The following is a 20620-nucleotide window of genomic DNA, read 5'->3' as shown; positions in this document are numbered from 1 at the left end:
TTTAGTTTACTCACTTTAGTCTTCCTATAAGATCTCAGCTCCCCTCTCACAGATTGAAAACAAGAAAACAGGAAGGAGAAAACTTTTATTAGATTAAATCTAGCCCAACATCCATCTATGCAAAACTAGCTGGCAAAACCACTGTCAACAGCTTGGCCCTCTCCCTTCAAGTTGTATCAAGACCATAGTAGTTTACATACTTACATATACACACATGTATATATATATAACACAGTATGACACAGGAATGCTGGCAGTCAAAAGAGATTCAAAGCAGCAATGAAAGACACTCCCTGTTTTTGATGTACTTACAGATTACACCACAAGCAATATAAATCCAGGCTGCATGTTTCTTTCTCCTAGACTTGTGTCTACGTATCTCTTATTTTTCCTATGACAGATACCTGAAGTTGCACACACAGCTAGCTGAAGTTTTAGTCACTCTGTAGGTGCTAGGAGACGGTGCTGACTGTAAGACTTACTCAGTCCATGCTCTATGACTGAGACTGAGCTACCACACCCTACGTTTGGATTGCATTCATCACCATACTTCTCTTATTTTTGACTGTGTAGGCCAAAAAGTGCTACAGTGTGATCTGCAATCAAAGATTAGCACATAGATCTCCACATAGATCTCCAAGACGAGATGGTATTGTACCTTGCTGCTACAGGACAGCCCAACTCCCAGTGGAACTTCACAATTAAAAGAACCCATCGGGAAGATACATTCAACGTCCACTGAACAAAACTACAGACCCTCTCCCCTCAATGCTGCCAAACTGGAAATGTTTCTTGTGTGACCACCAGAAGGTAAATCTCCACACATAACTCAGAATATGAAGTCTCACATACTGAAGACAGAATGGAAAGAAACAGACTGTTAATGTGTCATCCAAATCTATCAGTGGTCTAGAGAACAACGTCAATATAAACAGCTAGGTGCACAGCCTCCAGCAAGTTATACAGAAGGTATAAAATAGAAACAAGTAACTGTAATAGGGCTGTAACAAGTTTGTAATTGGACTTCGATAGGGTTCCCTTTGATAAGAAATGAGTCAAGAATGGTTCAAAAATACAGTATATAGAGATCCTAGTACAAAAATCAATCATTAAAGAAATAATGAGATTGCACAGAAGCTTAAACTTTAAAAACTCACAGAGCACATGTTAAAGGATATGTTTTAACTCCTCAATCATTTTAAGTTAGCTGTCTTCAAAGACACTAATTTAAACTCTCAAGAGTATCAGGCAATACCCTAAGACATGCTGGACTCTGTTAATACAGATTAATTTACTGAATTTACAGTGAAGAAAATAAGGCTGTTGTGGGACAGATTTCAAATTCTAGATATTGATGCGCTCCCCACCAAGATCATGCTCTAGAAGTACGGTTTGATGGTACAGCAAAATGAAATATTCATCTCTTTCCACAGCAATGTATGCAAGCACTTTCAAAACCCAGTTACACCATATCCAAATCCTTTCTTTAGGAATTATTTATAGACACTCCTTTTCAAATGCATAATTCATATACAAGCTTAACCTTCCAATAACACTAGAATCTTTAACATACTAAACAAAGCTTTCATTTGTTCAGCTTTTTCAGCATCTTGCTCAACAGACCAGCAAAATGCCTTAACCTTGTACACTTATAAAAAAAATATTCCCAGTAATGCACAACTCCGCTGTATTTCATTAAAACAAAGTTTTAACAGATTAACTTGCTCTTGGCTTCTAATGAATAAACAAATTTGAATGCAGCCTTTTCTTAGAACACAGTTAATTTCATTTGTACATGGTTGTAAAGCAAAAGGGCAAGGGGAATTCCCCAGCAGAGATTACAAAGATTATTTTCTATTCAAAACACATGCATGTTCCTAAATACAGAACAAGACAGAATATTTTGGAGAGAAAAATTAAGGACATCCACCAAGACAGGAAAGAAAATTAAACAGCTCCTCTGCACCTGGTACATTCATGCCTACTGCTGGAATTCTAGAAATCATGTTGTATTTTTATTTGTTCATAATGCAGTCAACTGAAAGCAGATATGACATTTAAAACCCTGCCACAATAAATGCTTGCATCAATCTCCAAACTAACCATCACATAGATCACATCTCTCCAGTTCTATAACTGATGTTCCAACCACAAACCAAAAAATGAATTTACTTGCTAAATCAAATAAATGTGCAAAGACGAAGTCAGGTTGGGAACTACTTCTACAACAGATAAAATTAATTTTTTTAATCCTGCCCTATTTCTGTTTAAGAAAATCTTTTCCTTATGCCAATGGGGAAAAAAATCACCCAAGAATTAAAGCATTAGAAACTATTATCCACAAGTCCAGACTGAAGGTAATTATCTAAAGAGTTTTGTAAAACACATTTTGGAAAATGCAAGCTTACTTGACACAAGTCCCTTCACTTCCTTTCAGGTTATGGATGTTTTGCCAGAACTTGACTTTACATTTTACAATTTGATTTTTTTCACGACTCTTGGCTTTGCTCTTAGTGTTGTCTAGAGCATGTAGGGGTATTAACAGATATAATTTAAGAGACTACTCCTGCTAAACAAGGCATCCAGCAAATAAACAATGTAAGGGGGGGGGGAGAAAATGCAAAGAACCTTTGTATTAAAGGAGAACGCTAGCAGCTTCAGCTGGCAAAGACAGGAATTTTCCAATAGAAGCATCTTTCTCACTACCCATAACTAAACTATCAACCTGTTAATTTATGTTACAATTATATTTTTATCTGAAATATTTATCTGCAATATTTTTTTAATCTTTGGAAAGACCACCTCATTCTTCAGTATTATACATTTCACCTTGCAATCTGCAAGGGTTTTAATCTCCCAGACGCAGATGTAAAGACTGAAAGGATTTCTTGCTTAAACAGTGAAAGTCCCAATAATAGAAATTAGAATAGTGATTTATTTATCAATCTATGCAGCACCTTTGAAAGTCTGCATTCAAGTGAGCCACTCTTCCTAGATATTAGATAGAGCTCACACTGCCAGGACAGTACCCTTCAACTGACATACTAACTATTCTTAGTATTAGCATATGCAGAATGTGAGAGCACCTTCTTCATCAAGTTACCTGGGGAAGGAGTATTCAGTATTTAAAAAAAAAAACAACAAATGACAAGGAAATGAGTAAATTAAACACAGAGACATTAACAGGCAGGTGGTAACAGACAATAACACAGACCAGAACTCTTCCGCTACTGATTGATGGGCCATTAAAGGAACTACCTGGGCACAGCCTTGGAGAGCCAACCTGGACTTTGTCACTGATAAGGAAGAAACATGAATGTCAACACCATTATGAGATATTTGAGGGAACGTGCATGACTGTGCAAAATTTATTTATGGGACAGAAGAAAGGGCCCATGGCTTTAGATAAAACTTATGACGGGCTGTTTAGGACCAAAGGGACGGAAAGGGAAGGATCAGGGTGGATCGGGGAGGAACAAGCAAGGGAAAAATGAAGAGGAAGTGGCTTAAAAGGGCCTGGCCACACATAAACAGGCTGCGGATCACCACCCTTGTCCGAGTCCTGCACCCTACCAGCACAGTCTGCCTTATCTTCTTACATCCTTTTGCATGTAATCCCACTCACTATCCTACGCGTAAGTGCTGCAAGGTGTAAACATCAGCAGCTGGAGAAGAGGCCATGGGTCACAGAGCCTGCAGGTCTGGGTGACAGCACCTGGAGAGTCTGGCATGCAAGGAAGGTCTGGGTGCCAGTAGCTGGAGGGACTGGGACACGTGTTGCAAGGTCAGAGTGCCAGCAACTGGAGAAAGGGGCAGCAGGTCACAGGGCCCAGGAGGGTGGCAATGGCTGGACAAAGGACAGTGGGTCACAAGGCCCTAGGTTTACATGCCAGCAATTGGAAACTCCCATGTGCATTTGTTTTTCCCTCTGAATTTAATCCTGGGTGCATGTGGAATTCATTAGCAAACTTCAAGCTGGACGAGCTGGTGAGTAGGAGACCTGCATCTGAAAAGACCCAAGCTCTGAGCCGATGGCTGCATAACAGGTCCAGGGTTCAAGCACAGGTATTAGGTAGACCGAGAGCCTTTGCTTGTAGTGTGAGGGCACTTGCAAAGACTGTGCAAGTGCACACGTCTATCTGACAGTGAACATCAGGAGGAGGAGCAAGACCTGGCTACCTGTACGTATGTTTTACATGAGTTGTGGCAGTAAGTACTATGTGTGGGTGCTACAACGGCAGTCCTGTCAGTGGCAGTCTGTGTGGGCAGCTGCATTAGTGTCCTCTTAGTGTAAGTGTGCACCTCTCTAGTATACGTCCTTACCCTCGCTACTGGCCAAACCTGCAAATGGGACAGCAGCAGCCACATCCATCCAACTGGGATGGAGAGACCTGTACTTGATTGGTCTTCAATAGCTGGGAAGGAGGATTCCCCAGGTCTTGGAGTCTGCTGGAGGCAGTGGTTTTCTTAACATCTTTAACAAAGTGCATTACAAACATTTAAATCAAATTTATTTGCGGTTTTCCTTTAAATACAGACAATAAATATAGCCAGATGGTGCTATGCATTTAATACAATGTCATATCACAAATGAAAATAGATAGGGTGTATTACTCAGGGTTTGTCTGTTACCTGTAAGAGTTTAAATTAAGCAGTTCAGTTAATTACCTAGCTCAGCCCTACAGCATTAGCCTAAAAACAGCTGTATGGGCAGGCATAAAAAATTAGGAATATTCACTCAGTATTTGCACTGATTTAATGACAGTAATTTAAAATTGTTTTTATTGTTTTTCCTACATGTGAAAATTGCACCATTTTAACGGCAGTGTAAATCTAATCCAGTTGAGTTAAATCCATGGAAGCCTTCTCTAAATAGTATTTTAAAATTAAAAGTGCTTGGTTTGGTTTCATTTAAGCATTTATTGTTGAAAATTAAAGACCACCTGAAGAAACTGAAATATGCACATCCACAAAGGTATTTGCTTTGATTTATTTAAAGGCTAGTCTGCAGCACAAGCAACTGGGCAACAGAGGATATAAATTTCTCCCATTCAGCCACCTGAATGGGCTCTACTTACTCTGTAGTAACAGGTGCAGGGAACCGCAAGAAAGCAAGAATATTGCCAAAAGGTGCTAAGGCACTGTGTGTGTAACAAGGCAGGCTAAATACCTGTGTGAATCCTCTTATTTGTCTTTAGAGGATAATCATCACTTTGTATGTGAAAGATAGTATTTAAATTTAGTGCATTAAATACAGATGTCAACCCATATCACATTGTTGGTGAGTCCTTGTAAACATGCTGACAGAGTTCCCCTCATCAGGCTTTTAACTTAGTCCACTTGCAAATCTGACTGAAGGGGCTTGCTGTCATTAAGGGGACATGAACAAAGCACTGTAGAATAGACTGCAGTCTGAATGTTCATCACATCAAGCATTCAGTGATAGTGATTTCAGTATCTGCTATTAGATTCCTAATAGCAATGCTCAGCTCATGCATCGTAAATTCACATACTAGCTTACTTTACAGTAACTTGTTAATGTGCTCACATATCATTAAGGGGTAATAAACATGCAAGACTAACATAGAATAGATATTTCTGCTTATTTTCTTGCATATGGAAGCCATATGTAGTCTAAACCCCAATTTTAGTTAAACTGACACAACCTTCTTACATACCCAACCCAGGTAACTCCAGAGGTAGCCCAGGTGCAGGAAGTGAGATTTGAAGCCAGAGAGAGTCGAGTTCCCCTTTAATAACATTATTATTTGCAAGAGATGTTGGAACCAGATGAAATGCCATAATTTATTCTAAGTATTGTAAAGTAGAATGGGAGAATGCCCAATTTACAGAAATGTGCAAACAAAAGTGGCATGTCCTGACTTGGCAATAATGTGCAGATTGGCGTTTTCTTTGTTATTACCATTCTAGTTGGTATTCTCATCTCACCTACTTGCAAATGCAAATTAGAATTACATTTTCTCAACATATTTTCTTTTTTTAAAACAATCTTTTTTCTTCAGTACAAATTAATTTCCGTAATTCTGAAATCTCTTGCTTTTAATCAAAATTCTAATTGTTAGCTTAGCAGGCTTCTCTAGAAAGCACTGTCACTGTTTTTGAAAACCTAAATTCAAAGTTCTGATGCTTACACCAAACCAAGCACTCACCAAGTGAAATGAAAAGCTACCAAAGTTAACTGTAGGTTAACGTGACAGGTTAGAAAATGCTTCTTGCCAGCTCTTTTCCTTTCAGTCTTACAGAAACTCAAACCCTAAGGCAGAAGTATTGTAAATCACTTGTTCCTAATGGACCATCACCTTAGTCCGTAAGTAAAAATTGAATCTGTCAGCATTCCTGTGGGCCTTATAGCTCTGCCTTCTAGCAAAAGCCCCAGTGAGCTGACAAATCCTGAGCTGAACCCATTAAAAAGCTGTCTGTCATGTCACTCATGCTGTAATAATACCTGCATGTTACAAGCTTAAACACAAATATTTAGCCTACACATGACATCATTTTCTTCCTCCTGGGTACAATGAACTTGATTGCTGCTACTGAGCAGTAAGGGTCCAGTCGTGTACAGCCATATTAGGAAGTGTTTCCACTGTGAAGCAGGGAGATTTAGCAGTGACCAGTAAGCCATGAACCTGCTGGTTTTTAGGACTGGGGTTTATGGCATTCAAGTGGAAAAAAATGATGGGATGGAATGGCAGTCCCTGTGCAGCTCGGCCTGCTGCGGCTCCCGACCCTGGCTGCTGCCGCTTCATGAGGCAGGCAGAAAGAGAAAGAAGGTAATCTGTCACCAGAACCCTTCTTCAAGTGCTACGTCAAATGCCTTACATGCACACGGAAATTTATATTCATAAAAATGTAAACATTACAAAGACATGGCTATAGATTTGACTTATGTCATGCTATATGACTGTACTCATCTCTACAACTTGTTAAGAACCTGGAAGCAATGGTCAAATCCTTCTTAATGAAACCATAATTACTATTTCACTGGTAAGTTACTTTCCTGATTATACCTTTCTAGGTATTTGTAATAGAAACAGTGACTACTTTGAATGAAAACACGTCTTTGTAAGCACCAGCAGAAGCAGCAGAACAATGAGCAAACAGTATGGTCTGCATGTCTCAGCGCACTGTCCCCAGAATATCATTCCCCAGCAATGGAATTGCAGAACATTCTGTTTATATTGAGATCAGAAGGCCTGCACTCTGATAAATCAAACCACAGCAGAAATGACTCATCAGACCCCGCATCAGAAGGATGGCGACAAGGTTGCAGTACATTACATACACCATTCCCCTTCCCCTAACCCAGGAAGAAAACAGATCATGTACATATATTTCATGCATACATTTAAATGAGGAAAAACAGACAAGATGCAGCGACGTGGCCTAACATCTATGGAGGCTAATGACAGAAATATTCTGAGTCACAGAAAACCCCATAACAATTGCTGATCCCTAACAGACTGAAAGATCTGTACAAAAACTAGCTCGTCATCATAATTCAAGAACCCTAGATATGTGAAGAGGACTGGATAGCAGTGTCCCTTTTTCTCTCACTCCAGACAACTTGGACATATCTTGGTACCTGTGAGTATGAGTGAATTAAACTTGAGAAAATGAGAGTAGGTAAAAATCAGCTGACTTAACAACTCTGTAAACAAATAAGTATCACCTTCCCTTTCCATAAGACCTAGCACTGAATTTTATTACTCTAATTTTCCAACATCAGCAGCTGAGATACAAGCTTTATATTTGTTAATTATATGCAGTTCATATAAAGTTCTGACGGACAACATGACGTTTAGATTCCACAGAATCAGAGATTCAAAAAAAGGAAGGCAGTATGCTGTGAGACCTTTGTGGTGGGTTGACCCAGGCTGGAGGCCAGGTGCCTACCAAGCCCTTCTACCACTACCCTCCTCCTCAGCAGGACAGGGGGGCAGAAAATAAGAAGGGGAAAAAACTCGTGGGTCAAGAGAAAGACACTTTAATAAAGCAAAAGCAAAGGGTGCATGCAGAAGCAAAGGAAAAATAAAAGATTTATTCTCTAATTCCACCAGCAGTTGATGTCTGGCCACTTCCTGGGAAGCAGGGCTTCAGTACATGTACAGATTGCTCCCAAAGACAAACATCGTAAATAACGAATGCCCCCGCTTCCTCCTCCTTTCTCTTAGCTTTTGTTGCTGAGCAGATGTCATCTGGTATGGAATATCCCATTGCTTAGTTTGGGCCAGCTGTCCTGGCTGTGCCCCTCCCAACATCTTGCCCACCCTCAGTCTACTAGTGAGAGGGCAATGTTGGAGAGACATCCTTGATGCTGCGCCAGCACTGCTCAGCAGCAGCCACAACACTGGTGTTTTACCAGCACCTTGCTGGCTACCAGTATGCAGCAGAGCTCTATGAGGGCTGCTATGGGGAAAACTAACTCCGTCCCAGCCAGACCCAATACCACCTTACATATGCTAAGAAGTTACTGATGTGTGCAGTGATTTATGCTGCTGTATCTCTGGAGCAAAGAGGAAGAAGGAAGGAAAGATTTCTAATTGGGTATTTCAAAGGCACATTTGTTGCTCATGCTAACATTTAATACTTGAGATTGCAAGTCAAATAAAGTGGATGCAATCCTTGTGGGTTTTTTTGGTTAAAATACAAAATGAGGATGTGCCCAGGCTCCTTGTGCAAATACCTCTGAGAAGGTATTAAAATAGTGTACCATGGTATAGGGTATTTTCTTGTTGCAAGTTGAGATACATCCTGCTTGCAGTCCTATGGGGTCACACCAAAGCCACCGAAAATGTTTGAGGCTTCTCTGCTTCCACAAATCTGTGTCACAATAAGAATTGTCTTTAAGTATTCAGGTTTACCTGTCAGTCTGTTACAATAAAATTAAACAGAAAAACAACACAGAAGTGTATCTTTTTTCTTCTATTCAAATCATATATTTTTTTCTTTTAATAAAGAAATTAAAAAGTAAAGAAAAAACAACTACTAAGAAAACCTGACCTATACTAATTCTTCCATTATATATTTTGTTTAATACTCTCTGGATAATCAACTGGTAGTAATAACATTAACTAGTCTGACTGCTATGTGCATATCACTGATATTTTCATTACTTTGAATAAAGGTACCCCCCACTAGAATACACCCACTGCTAGAATGATGGGTATAGAAACAGAAAATAAACCCACCACTACAATGATGCTATATTGTGGCTAACTCCTGTATTTCTTCAACAGTGTATTTATGTAGATTTATTTTGCCTATTTCACACCCCTCATGACTTAGTTGGAACACTGTACAGATAAACAGAAAACCCAAAAAGTCTGAGGAGAGAAAAGTTCAAAGCAGGAAAAGAAAAAAAAAGAAAAAAAACAACTCAGAAAGGTCAGAGTCAAGAGTTACATGTATCTAGGCAAATAAAGAGTTCTGAAATAATTCTCAGAAACTATCTGGAGAAACTACTTTGTACAAGGATAGTATGCATCAAACTAAAGGTCACAGCAAAGACGAAAAGGGCAGCTTTCCCAGAATGTGAAAGAAGAAAAGTTACGCTTTGGTACTCTTTCCATTGTCTCAGTCTTTCCAGTACTAAAGAATATAACAAGCCAAACACAACACTCTTTGAAATTACCTTCTGAGGAGGACATAAAAGCCTTGCCTGCCCTTAATACCAACAAAGCAACCCAAGTCAGTAACAGTGTTGTGGACTCTGACACAAGTCCTCTAGTGAACTGAGATGTAGTGTGTGAAGGCATCACCCTTATTTAACCAACTTCTGTGATGCAGGATACAAGCTCTGCAGGAAAATCAAGAAAAATTCCTGCCTAAGCCTCAGCTATTTCAGCTCATATGTCCAGTGTTTCAGTGCACGTGCACCTTTACTGTAACTTCTGAAATTCCTGCAAATAGATCTATCAGGGATACAACAAGGACAGTTTATCATCATTACATCCTGGTTTGTAGAAGGAAAAGCAGAATTATGAATTCTTGCTATCTTGTCCCCACAAAACTTTATAAGATAGGTTTACAAACACTTGTTGCATTGCGGAAATCTTAGAAACACTACCAGAACATCTGTATCTGCATTTTGAAGCTTATTTGCTAAAAACCCAAACAAACAAAAAAACCTAACCAAAAAAAACGCCAACAAAAAATCCCCACCAAATTTGAGGAAATAAGTTTGTGGCTAATGAGCAGCACAGCAAAATTAAAGGCTCTAGAAAGTAGTATTTCTTTTTATCCTAAGAACTTAAGTCTCAGCCTGTAATCCTAAACGTTAGTCCCAAATGTATTATCTTTCAAAATTCACTTAAAAAGTATATTTGAGCTGCATCAAACTTCTACAAAGTTAAAATTTTCACTGTATGTTTATTCTCAGTGACCAAGATGATTTTCTTCATCAAAGAGCTGCTAATTCTGAGCATTATTACTACAACCGACGAAAAGCCCCTAAAGAATCCTGGTGATATGCCACATTAGACTAATTTTGATAAAAGTAGCAGGAGCAATTGGTTAGGAATAGAAAAAAAGCAATAGAAAAAGTTATTTCAGAACAACATAAAATTGTCTTTGAATAAATAGTAGGTGAATATTTGTATTTGCTCACGTTCTTTTTTCTGAATGCATCGTTAAACCTAAATTTGTCTGAAGAATTTATCTCATCAATCCATGTGTCTGTCTCAGAAGGTGTCACTATTCACTCAAAGATATTAGACACTTTGGAGAGAATTTTGGCCTTAACGATGGGATTAGAGAACTCTTTTCACAGTCACTGCAATGACAGCTGCATTCATTTCCCTCATATACCAGACTCAAAGTTATAAGCACATTCTCAGTTTGCAAGCCAGAACATGTTCTGCTGGATATTTACAGACAACCATTGAAATTCCCAAAAGCTGTCAGTGATGTCAAACAGGACCGAAATAGATCATCTTGCTTGTTTTTTCTGAATAAACTTGCATTCATAAAAGAAACAGGAACAGAAACTTTGAAGATTCTATTTTATCACACCTGCTATGAAAGGACTAAACCACTCAGCTTTTCTTGGAAGAACCACTTCAAGAAAAAGAATCATATTTGTGTCTCTGTCTTTATCTCTCTACTTACGTTGTCAGCAATAAAACCATTTTTTTTGTTTCCTTCCAAAGCCTTTTTTTTTTTTTTTTAAATGAGACACATTGATACCAGCAGGATCTATAGGGAGGTTCATCATATCATTTCACATGCCACTAAGTAGAAGAATTATGTTTTTACATGTCAGTCCCTAACGCCAAGTGAAGGAGCTCAAACTTAACCCCCACAAATATGCATTATTTCTACGTTACCTTCCACTTACCAGATGGTTTCCAGAACAAAACCAGGAACAAAAGCAAAATGAGGAAACTATTTTCAGCCTCATTCTTTATTACTGAAGATTTTATTGACTGATAAAAGTAAGGATAGGCATCAGATTGGTAGGAAGCTGCTTTCAGAAAGTACCATAAAAATTGATCTGCATGACTTCAGAGAGAGCAACAGACAAAAATTGGTTTCAGGAGATCTCAAGTCTAAGTAATCCTTCTACATTGCATATTTTCAAGCAATGCTGTTCATACCCCACAGAATTATTTTTCTGATCTCCAACTTGGCAACAAAGTAAGAAGCAGAGCTTTAATTAGGAATAAATAAAATAAGAATACTTACGCTGACCCCAACGGCCTGTTCTTGGATTCAAATAATTTGGATAAAGTCCATTAGGACGATCCATTTTTTGAAGTAACTTCCGAATGTGCATGACCTAAATTAAATCGAGAATCAGAATCACCACTAACAATGTTCATCTGCTTTCTGCACATAGTTAAATCTAATCTGTTTTTCTTTTTTAGTAGTAAATTTTCTTAATCTGAATCCAGAAGCTTTCTTGAGGGTTTCCTTCAGATTAGTATGTTTTTGTTTTTAAAGGACTGCTCACATAAACATGTTTAAAAATTGTGATTTTTAAATGTATGCTGAAACAAATAAGAAAATTTGGGTTGTCATAAATTTCTACTTGAAGAACTCACCTATTTGGTAACAGAAATATAAATATGAAAAAATTTACCTGCTACCAAGAATTCAATATCAAAAGTACTTCCCCTTTAATGCAATGTATGATGGAACAGTATAAAAGACACTCATATGATAAAAATCTGAATTTGAGACCCACCTTGTTATAGTACACAGGGTCCCCTGTCAAATAGCTGAGGTGGACAAATTCCATGTGCAGAGTACCAAACTCAGCAAGGATGCTGCTGCCAGCAGAAGCCCAGCCCCAGTTTCGACCCACACCACTGAATTCCAACAAATATGCATAAAAAAGGGAGAAAACAACAAAAAATTCAGAATTACTGTGCACAGCACTGGTAACAACCAGCACAACAAATTAAACAAGTAACAGCAAAATATTAACCTTTACTTAAGATTACAGGAGCTGTGGTTGGATTTATCGGTTGGTTCATTGGTTGGGTCTTTTTGGAAAAAAGATACCATAACCTCATCAACAAAAAGTCTTGTGATTAAAAGATGCATTATCTTGATGTCAACAGAAACAAAATGACTTTGCACTGGGCCCAACCTCAATTGTTGTTTATTCACTGTATGTTCCTAAGAACAAGAATCAAAAGCAATTATCGGACGAGACGAGCACAGTTACAAAGGTGGCAGCATTCACTTCCTCATTCTGCCAAACATCTGCTGTATTCCCTTTACTTGTGTGGGATGTGCTTCAACTCAGTATTTAGACACTCCAGTAGGATGGGAGTGGGCCCTATCTGTATCTACATAGGAAAACAGTATGTTTACTGTAGGCAGAATAGTATGAGTTCCTCAGGCTCACAAAGAATCAACAGGAAGTATCATAGATCTCCTATCTCTTGCACACTAAGAGTTACCACCTTGCTAAGTCATAACCCCTAAATTACCTCTGGTTTGATCTAATTTGGGAGTTTTCACCACCTTTCAGGATCAGGTCTTTTAATTTCTGAAGTTAATGACATTCTCCTGGAGATCACTTCTACTTCTTATCATAAAAGATTTCAGGTTTTAGTAAGACTACAATCAATTAGGAATGTCTTCTTATTTTTTAAATTAGAAATTAGAAAGAGGAAATGTAAAGGAAAAACGTCAGTAATGGAGCAGTATTTGTAGCTCTGACCTGAGACAGAACAACACCTTTTAAAATACAGTAACCACTGTTTACAGAGTGTAGAGACCCAAAATCATAGCTTGTCTCAGGGTTTTTTTGGTACAGTGCTCATAAAAAGAGAAAATTGAGTGTTTCATTATGACTACAAAAGCTAATAAAACACAAGTCAATAATTTTCCAAATACTTCTTTCAGGTCCTGTCTTTTACTGCATGTCAGCTTCATGATAAGTGTTCTCATATATGCCTGCTACTGCCACTGCTCCTCGGCATGCCAGCCACTATTTTCCGCTGTGATGCTGGCTGGTTCTGTACACACTGACACAGTAAATTCATAAACCACCAGCATGCACGAAATTTCTGGCACTCCAATCCTTTCCCCTCCGCCTACTGCAAATCCTCCTCCCTGGTCCTGCCTTCCTGATCGTGCTGTAACGCCCGACCTACGTGTTATACTGATAAGTATCCATGCATCTACTGCTTACAGCTTCTTAAACCTCGCCATCTATGTTGCTCAAGCCAAGGAACCAGTCACCTGTGCTGCCTGAGGAGTATGGCTACCTGGGCCATTCAAACATACTGGAATCACGGTGCAAGACTGGGCTAAACAAAGCAAAAATAAAAAGAACTTCTGCACAGAGAAATTTCAAGCCATATGAAACCGCAGAAAGAACACAAGACTGAGTAAACCATAATGCTGCACAGAAAGCGCGTGGGGAAATTTAACCCAATGACATTAATTGTACACAGGTCCAAAAAATGGGGAAAATGCAGCACAGGCAAAGCAGAGAAGACCAGGCAAGGGTGGTGAGGCCCTGCACCAACAGAAGGGCAAACCACAGCTCCGTGATCTTCACTTGAGAACTGACAGCACAGTGAGGATAATTTTCTGATCACAAAAAGGATCACATTCAAAGTAGTCCTAAACCTCTTCACAGTCTAACAAAGCACAACAAATATCTTTCCTAAAAGGAAAACAATTTAAAACAGTTCAAAAGCTCTCCGCTATTTACTGTCCTGAATTGCTTAAGCGTACACACAATTTAGACATACATCCCAATTCAGCTACTGTTTAAGAACATAATAAAAAATTTAAAAATGCTTTGCATCAAAAATGCTCTCTCAAAATCTGAGAGAAATTCCACCATGGAACAAGCAATACTTGATAAATTAGACAAAGCAATTCTCTTCCACAAGGCAATGCAGACCATCTAAGTTCAGCGTCTGACCTGAACAGCCATCTACAGGAGCCTCTCCATTTCCATGGACCATACTGGACTTCAGCACACTAGCCTTTAAACCTAAGGTGAACTGTAAAATTAATTAAAATCTTCAGAGTCCCATCATCTTCTCAAACATTGTGAGGCTTCTAAAGGTAACATACAGCTCACACAGTACATAAAACCCAGTAAGTTCAACCACGGCCTGCAAACAATTTTGGTTTTTAATAGGTTCTCTAAAGACTAAAGAATCAATTATTAAGGTCTAGGAAAACACATGGCATAATACACTGGGTATGTTCCACTGGCATATTGAATTCTTACTGCAGAATCAGGAGGGGAAAAAAAACAAACAACATGGTCACAATTTATTGCAGTTAATGAGGTAGAATGTGCTGAACTCTATTAAAATTATTCTAAAGTGCCAGGAATGCCGATTTGTCTGCGTATTCTACAGTTCCACTACTAAGAAAACCTGACATATCCCATTACTAATTTTGAGGGAGGGGGAGGAACACACTTCCCCACAAAAGAAAATTCATTACCTTTTCAGATTCACCATTGCCCATGGTATACCCGTAGGTGTGTTGAAGGCTGGAAGAAGTTTTCCTGCCAGTTGCACAGCTTTGATCTTGAAAACCTAAGATAGTAGGATCAATTGCAAACAGTTACAAAGTCTGATTTATCTCCAAGAACTATAAAGACTGAAATTTCCTTGCCCCACCCACCTCTTTGTATTAGAAAAGCTTTACATTGCAAAAAATATATTAACTTATCATTTAGTTTTTACTTGTTCACTTTATAAATTTCATTAAGATTTGAACATGAAAAGAAAACTTGTCATTTTCATTTCTTTCCTTCCATACTCTCCAACAAGAATGCTTAGGTTCCTGTTAAAGAAGAGTATCAATTCTCCTCCCACCTCCCTCCATCAATATTAGGAATTTCAAGTGCGTTCTAAAGCAGTCTTTAAACCATACTTTATATTTTGTAGCTAAAAATCAAGAGACAACTCCTCCATCCCACACATAAGTACTTTAACTTCTACGAACTTCTGATCTCTTTTTAATAACATATATATAGAGTGCAGACAGAGTTCCTACTCTTTTATGAACGTTACCATATATACACAGTTTCCTGTAGCTTTTCCTTCATTGATAATGCATAAGAAAAATAATTATAGGCTTAATCTTCCCTCCCAAGTCTGATTACTCATAGAAATTACTGACAGGATGAAATCTTCCTTCATTTCTAGTGTTGTTCGTACTTACTCTTGGAATATAAATCTGTAATAGCCTTGTTCAGAGCCTAATGTTTATTAGTTAAATGAGCAACCAGGATAAAGTTCCTTCTAAGCTTATAGGAAGTATCTTTTCCAAGAAGGCATATTTGGTAGATCCCCATGACATAAAACTGTTTTTTATCAGCTAGTTGCCAGAATACATTTTAATTAACTTGTTGTCAGTATTCACTACATTTCTGCAAAAGTTATCTTTGTAATTTGGAGATAATATAATTCATAAGTTTGAAGCACTGCACAAACACGTAACAGAAAGAGCTACTGTACCCCAAAAACCCTGATGGAACACGTACATACCATAGAAACATTATCAACCACATGACCAATACTCTGTAATCGAGAATAAGGGCTTTAAGAAGGATGACAAGACAGCTCTGTTAGAGTTATAAAAAGGATTTCTCCCTTTTGAAAAGTCTATGGGAGAAAAACAGAAGAGATGCTCACTGGAGAAGCAAGCTGAAAAGTAGCTGAAAAATAAGCAATCAGGAACATCCTCATTTTTCACATGAAGGTGGGAAAGGATCAATATCTTAATATTTGAGGAGATGACTGGTGAGACATGAAATAAACTAGAAAAGAATATTAAAGATGACATCTAATTGTATTTGATGCAGTGGAGTATGGAGAGATGGAGGTGGATCTGAAAGCAATGAGGCAGGAAAAAGAACTTTTACAGAGGTACCCTAAATTAATTGTAAGATGGGATATATCTGAACTGAAAAAGAGGATATCTCAGAATATGATTTGATAGAATTGTGAAATATCAGAGGTAATATGGCTTGAATGATTTTTTAGCAAAGATACTGACAAAAGACAGTCTTTGAGAAAATATGCAGAAATTTAGCAGTAAAATTCAGGTAACACTCTGACCTTGAATAAAGGACCAAGTCAAAATAGGAAGGCATAGTATAAGAGGTATAATACAGGTGGAGTATATGGTAACTGAGGAAAAAGAAATCCTGAAGAGAATTAAAAGCTCTATCTTGGCCCAGTTACATATAAGCTGCCTGATTTGCATCTATAAATACATGGCAAAAATTCATGCTGAACTTTTAGAATTTTAAGTAGCAGATGGGTCAAGACCAGACAGAACTACCCATAGGGAATCATCTAAAGGGCGTTCCTCTACAGCACAGACAAGCTTCAACACCTAATGCAGAACAGAATGATGACTTCCAGTTAAATGGTACATAGTTTGGAAAGACATTTGTGGCATGAATTTGTTTAGCTTCACCTTTTGGATCCTGCACTCTCTGAAAATGCTATGCATTATTGTGTTATTCATTAATAAAAGATACTGAAACATTAGGGTAAGAATATTCAGTGGGAGAACATCCCCAGAAACATCCTCACTAGAAGAACATTCTTAATGGCTAACTATTTACTTACCACTATCCAGCTTTTAATCAATTTGAAATGTACTACGATGATTTGGGGAACAAACTATAGTATTGGAAGCAGTTTTTAGTAAGAGTATATGAAGTAAAAGTTGAGCTGATCTAAATACATGCATGAATCTAGACAATGACAGCTAAAGCAAGGCAACCACTGTGCCAGCCGTTTCAGCACACAAGCAAACCAGAGCATCAGGGCAGCAGCAGTAACTGCTAGCTCAGACAACCACGTTAGAACAGAGTAAACTATTTCAGTTGGAAAGGTCCTATGACGATCATCTAGTCCAACTGTCCATACTAGCAGTATGTGTGAAAACTTGCTGTGATTAGAGGCGTCCTCTTGTCACCTCTGCTGGGTTGAAGACTCTACGTACCACTGATATAGCATCAGAAGTAAAACTCTACCTCTCTATATCCACCTCATCCAAGTCTAAATCCAAGGAACCACTTCAAATTGGCTGAAGATTTGCCTTTACTTTCTATTACTGCCATCCCAGTCCTATCTGACCACTGCTTCTGGATAACAAAACCACGCAGTGCTTCATACAGCATTTCCCTATGCAGACTGGAGCGAGAACTGAGACACAGCTGCACAGGTTTTTATCCAAGCAAATTGACCAAAAGAGTGTATTTGGAGCGACGTAGGGAAAAGAAAGAAACAGAACAAGTGGTGGTGGTGGAGATGCCGATGCCTTTTATGAGAGACTGCAGAGGTGACCAGAGTGCTCTGCTGACCTCATTAAAGTTTCAGACTTACTATAAGAGCAACAGTAAATGCCGCAGGCTCTAGCTTTTAAATAATGTGCTGGCATCAGACAACATGGTTACTTATCATATAGTAAGCATTTTTTTTATTTTAAAAACAGGTTGAACTGATAGATTCTATTTCAGCCTCGGAAGTTCCCTGTTGACAGGCAATGCATTTCAAGAAACATAGAGGCAAGAACAAAAACCAAATGGATTCCTTGAAAATAGAGCTCATTAGGAAACTGTAAAAGAATTTGGGTTATTTAGTCCAGAGAAAAGATGTTCAAGAAAGAACAAGATAATGACTTTTCCGTATATAAAAGGCTATACAAGGAAAAGGAATAATGATTTTTTCCCTGGACATGGAGAATACAAAATGGAGCAATGGAAAGTTAGTCATTAGAAAAAAGTGATAAGGATAAGTAATAATGAAACATGACTGTGACTGCTGCATGATCATCACTACAGCTTTTAAAAATGCACCGTACGACATCTGCAACTACGAAGACTGGCATGATTTGACTGCCAGGGAACAGAAGAATAACCGAGAACTGTGCACCTTCCTTACCACTCTTCCAGCCACACTGCCAACTAATCAAATAGCTTGCACACATTCCATACATGTAAGAGGAAAGCATTTTGTTTCTCTAAGAGCTTTGTACCTACCCTGTACACCCACACAGGACCTTTGTAATCAGTGCATAAATCATGGAGACCTTCCCCCCCAAGTCTCTTTGGTAGCACAAACTCCAAAGTATACAACCTTGTAACAGAGAGGGAGTCACAGAAACCCCAAAGACAACAGCTCTCAAGGAAGTGCTGTTCCTGCAGGATAACTCAATCTTTTTTCAAATATGCATTCACACTTACATTAATTACAGAATTTCATAGAATCATAGAATGGTTTGGGTTGGAAGGGACCTCAAAGATCATCTAGTTCCAACCCCCCTGCCGTGGGCAGGGACACCCTCCACTAGACCACGTTGCCAAAAGCCCCATCCAACCTGGCCTTGAACACTTCCAGGGATGGGGCATCCACAACCTCTCTGGGCAACCTGTTCCAGTGCCTCACTGCCCTCATAGTAAGGAATATCTCCCTTTAATCTAAATCGACCCTCCTTCAGCTTAAACCCATTACCCCTTCTCCTGTCACCACCTGTCCCTGTAAACAGTCCCTGACCATCCTTCCTGTAGGCCCCTTCAGGCACTGGTAAGCCGCAATTAGATCTCCCCAGAGCCTTCTCTTGTCCAGGCTGAACAATCCCAACTCTCTCAGCATATCCTCATAGCAGAGGTGCTCCAGCCCTCTGATCAGCTTCATGGCCCTCCTCTGGGCTCTCTCCAACAGCTCCACGTCTCTCAGACTGTCTCCCTGACCAAAGGGATATTCCCTACCATATAGCACCATGCTCTGCATGGAACTGGGGAAGCTAGCTGGGAAGTGGGATCCCTGCTTGGAAACAGGCTGGGGATCGGGTGTTGTCTTCCACAGGTGGTGAGCAATTGCATTTGTGCATCACTTGCTTTCTATATTATTATTATTATTCTCTTCCTTTTTTGTCCTATTAAACTGTCTTTATGTCAATCCATGAGGTTTTTTTCCATTCCCCTCCCCATCCCACTGCGGGGCAGAGAGTGAGCAAGCGGTTGTGTGGTGCTTAGTTACCGGCTGGGGTTAAACCCCAACACATGTGTGTTAAATCCAGGGTAGCTGTTATGTCCATTCTCAAAATATGGACATTTTTTCAGAAAAGTTTCAAAAGCCACCATAGACTTGGAGAAGTATTTCCATTTTACATGGCAAAATCTAATACACTAAATCCATCAATTTACATGGCCTTTGGTAGGCTAATTCTTCTTTCTGCAAATGCTGTAAAGCAATGGAAGGACTTTTCCCCCTCATCAAATACAAATCAAGCTGTTTACAGCTAGAAGGGGAGAGTGAAAATTAGCAAAAAAAAAAAAAGCAAAACCTAAACCCCAAATCGGATAAGTGGATCCCTCATTAAGATGAAAACATCAATCAGTATCTACAAACTAGTGTGTACAGCAGACCAGCTGTGAGCCTGAATTATTTTCATCCATTAAATTGATGCTTAACATATCGAACCTGCCACCCACCCCACAATATGAAAGCTTGCTCCTGAGCATGTTAATCCCAGTAAGGCCAAAACATTCAGCAGAAAAGGCCTTAAAGATTAAGACGGTTCTTCAAAAGCCTTATTGATATATCCAGTGACTGCTGAGATGCATGGCTGCAAGTCTTAGAAGACTACATTATGCTAATACTGCTGTTAGGTGTTCCCTTCCAGCGCTATGAATGGCAAACAGCCTCAAATGGCCTCTGTTCCTAACTCTGAGGGGCTTTATAGATGTTTTATACAAATAAAGAATCTCTTTGATTTACGTTCATAGATCTGAGTCACTCTTCTTAAACAGTAATAAATGACAGACTTCTACTTAATCTGATAGTTATTAACTAGTGAGTTAATGTGGCTGGTTCTGTAGGTTTGATAACTTTTGGTCCTTGAAAAAAACATCAGACAAAGCAGATACACTGCACAAGTTCACAAAAATTTAGTACTTTCACTGTCAGTACTACTATTACTACCAAATTCTGCACACATTTGCTTTGAACACTAAGCACGAAGATGACGAGGTAGACCTATTTAATAACTGAATGCAGATTAAAACCCCAGAGCATCTGACAGCAATTCTGGACCCAGACCATTGAGGAAAACATTTTGTATTTCCTGGCCCAATCTAGAATAGTTATCT

The 20620-nt window shown here is 38.9% G+C and overlaps 1 protein-coding gene across 2 annotated transcripts in view; it reads right to left on the bottom strand.

The window, feature by feature from the left end:
* Positions 1-20620, bottom strand: part of MAN1A2 (mannosidase alpha class 1A member 2) — a 153794-nt gene that overhangs the window by 45398 nt on the left and 87776 nt on the right. For both annotated transcript variants that reach the window (XM_075764119.1, XM_075764110.1), the window contains exons 6-8: positions 14947-15041; positions 12206-12329; positions 11704-11797 (exon numbers count right to left, since the gene is read on the bottom strand). In XM_075764119.1, the coding sequence (XP_075620234.1) occupies positions 11704-11797; positions 12206-12329; positions 14947-15041 (313 nt within the window). The remainder of the gene's footprint in view (positions 1-11703; positions 11798-12205; positions 12330-14946; positions 15042-20620) is intronic.

This window comes from Balearica regulorum, chromosome 1 (genome assembly GCF_011004875.1).
Source record: "Balearica regulorum gibbericeps isolate bBalReg1 chromosome 1, bBalReg1.pri, whole genome shotgun sequence".
NCBI classification, from domain to species: domain Eukaryota; kingdom Metazoa; phylum Chordata; class Aves; order Gruiformes; family Gruidae; genus Balearica; species Balearica regulorum.
The sequence above is the reverse complement of the archived record's forward strand: the minus strand, read 5'-3'. Positions and strand labels throughout refer to the sequence as shown.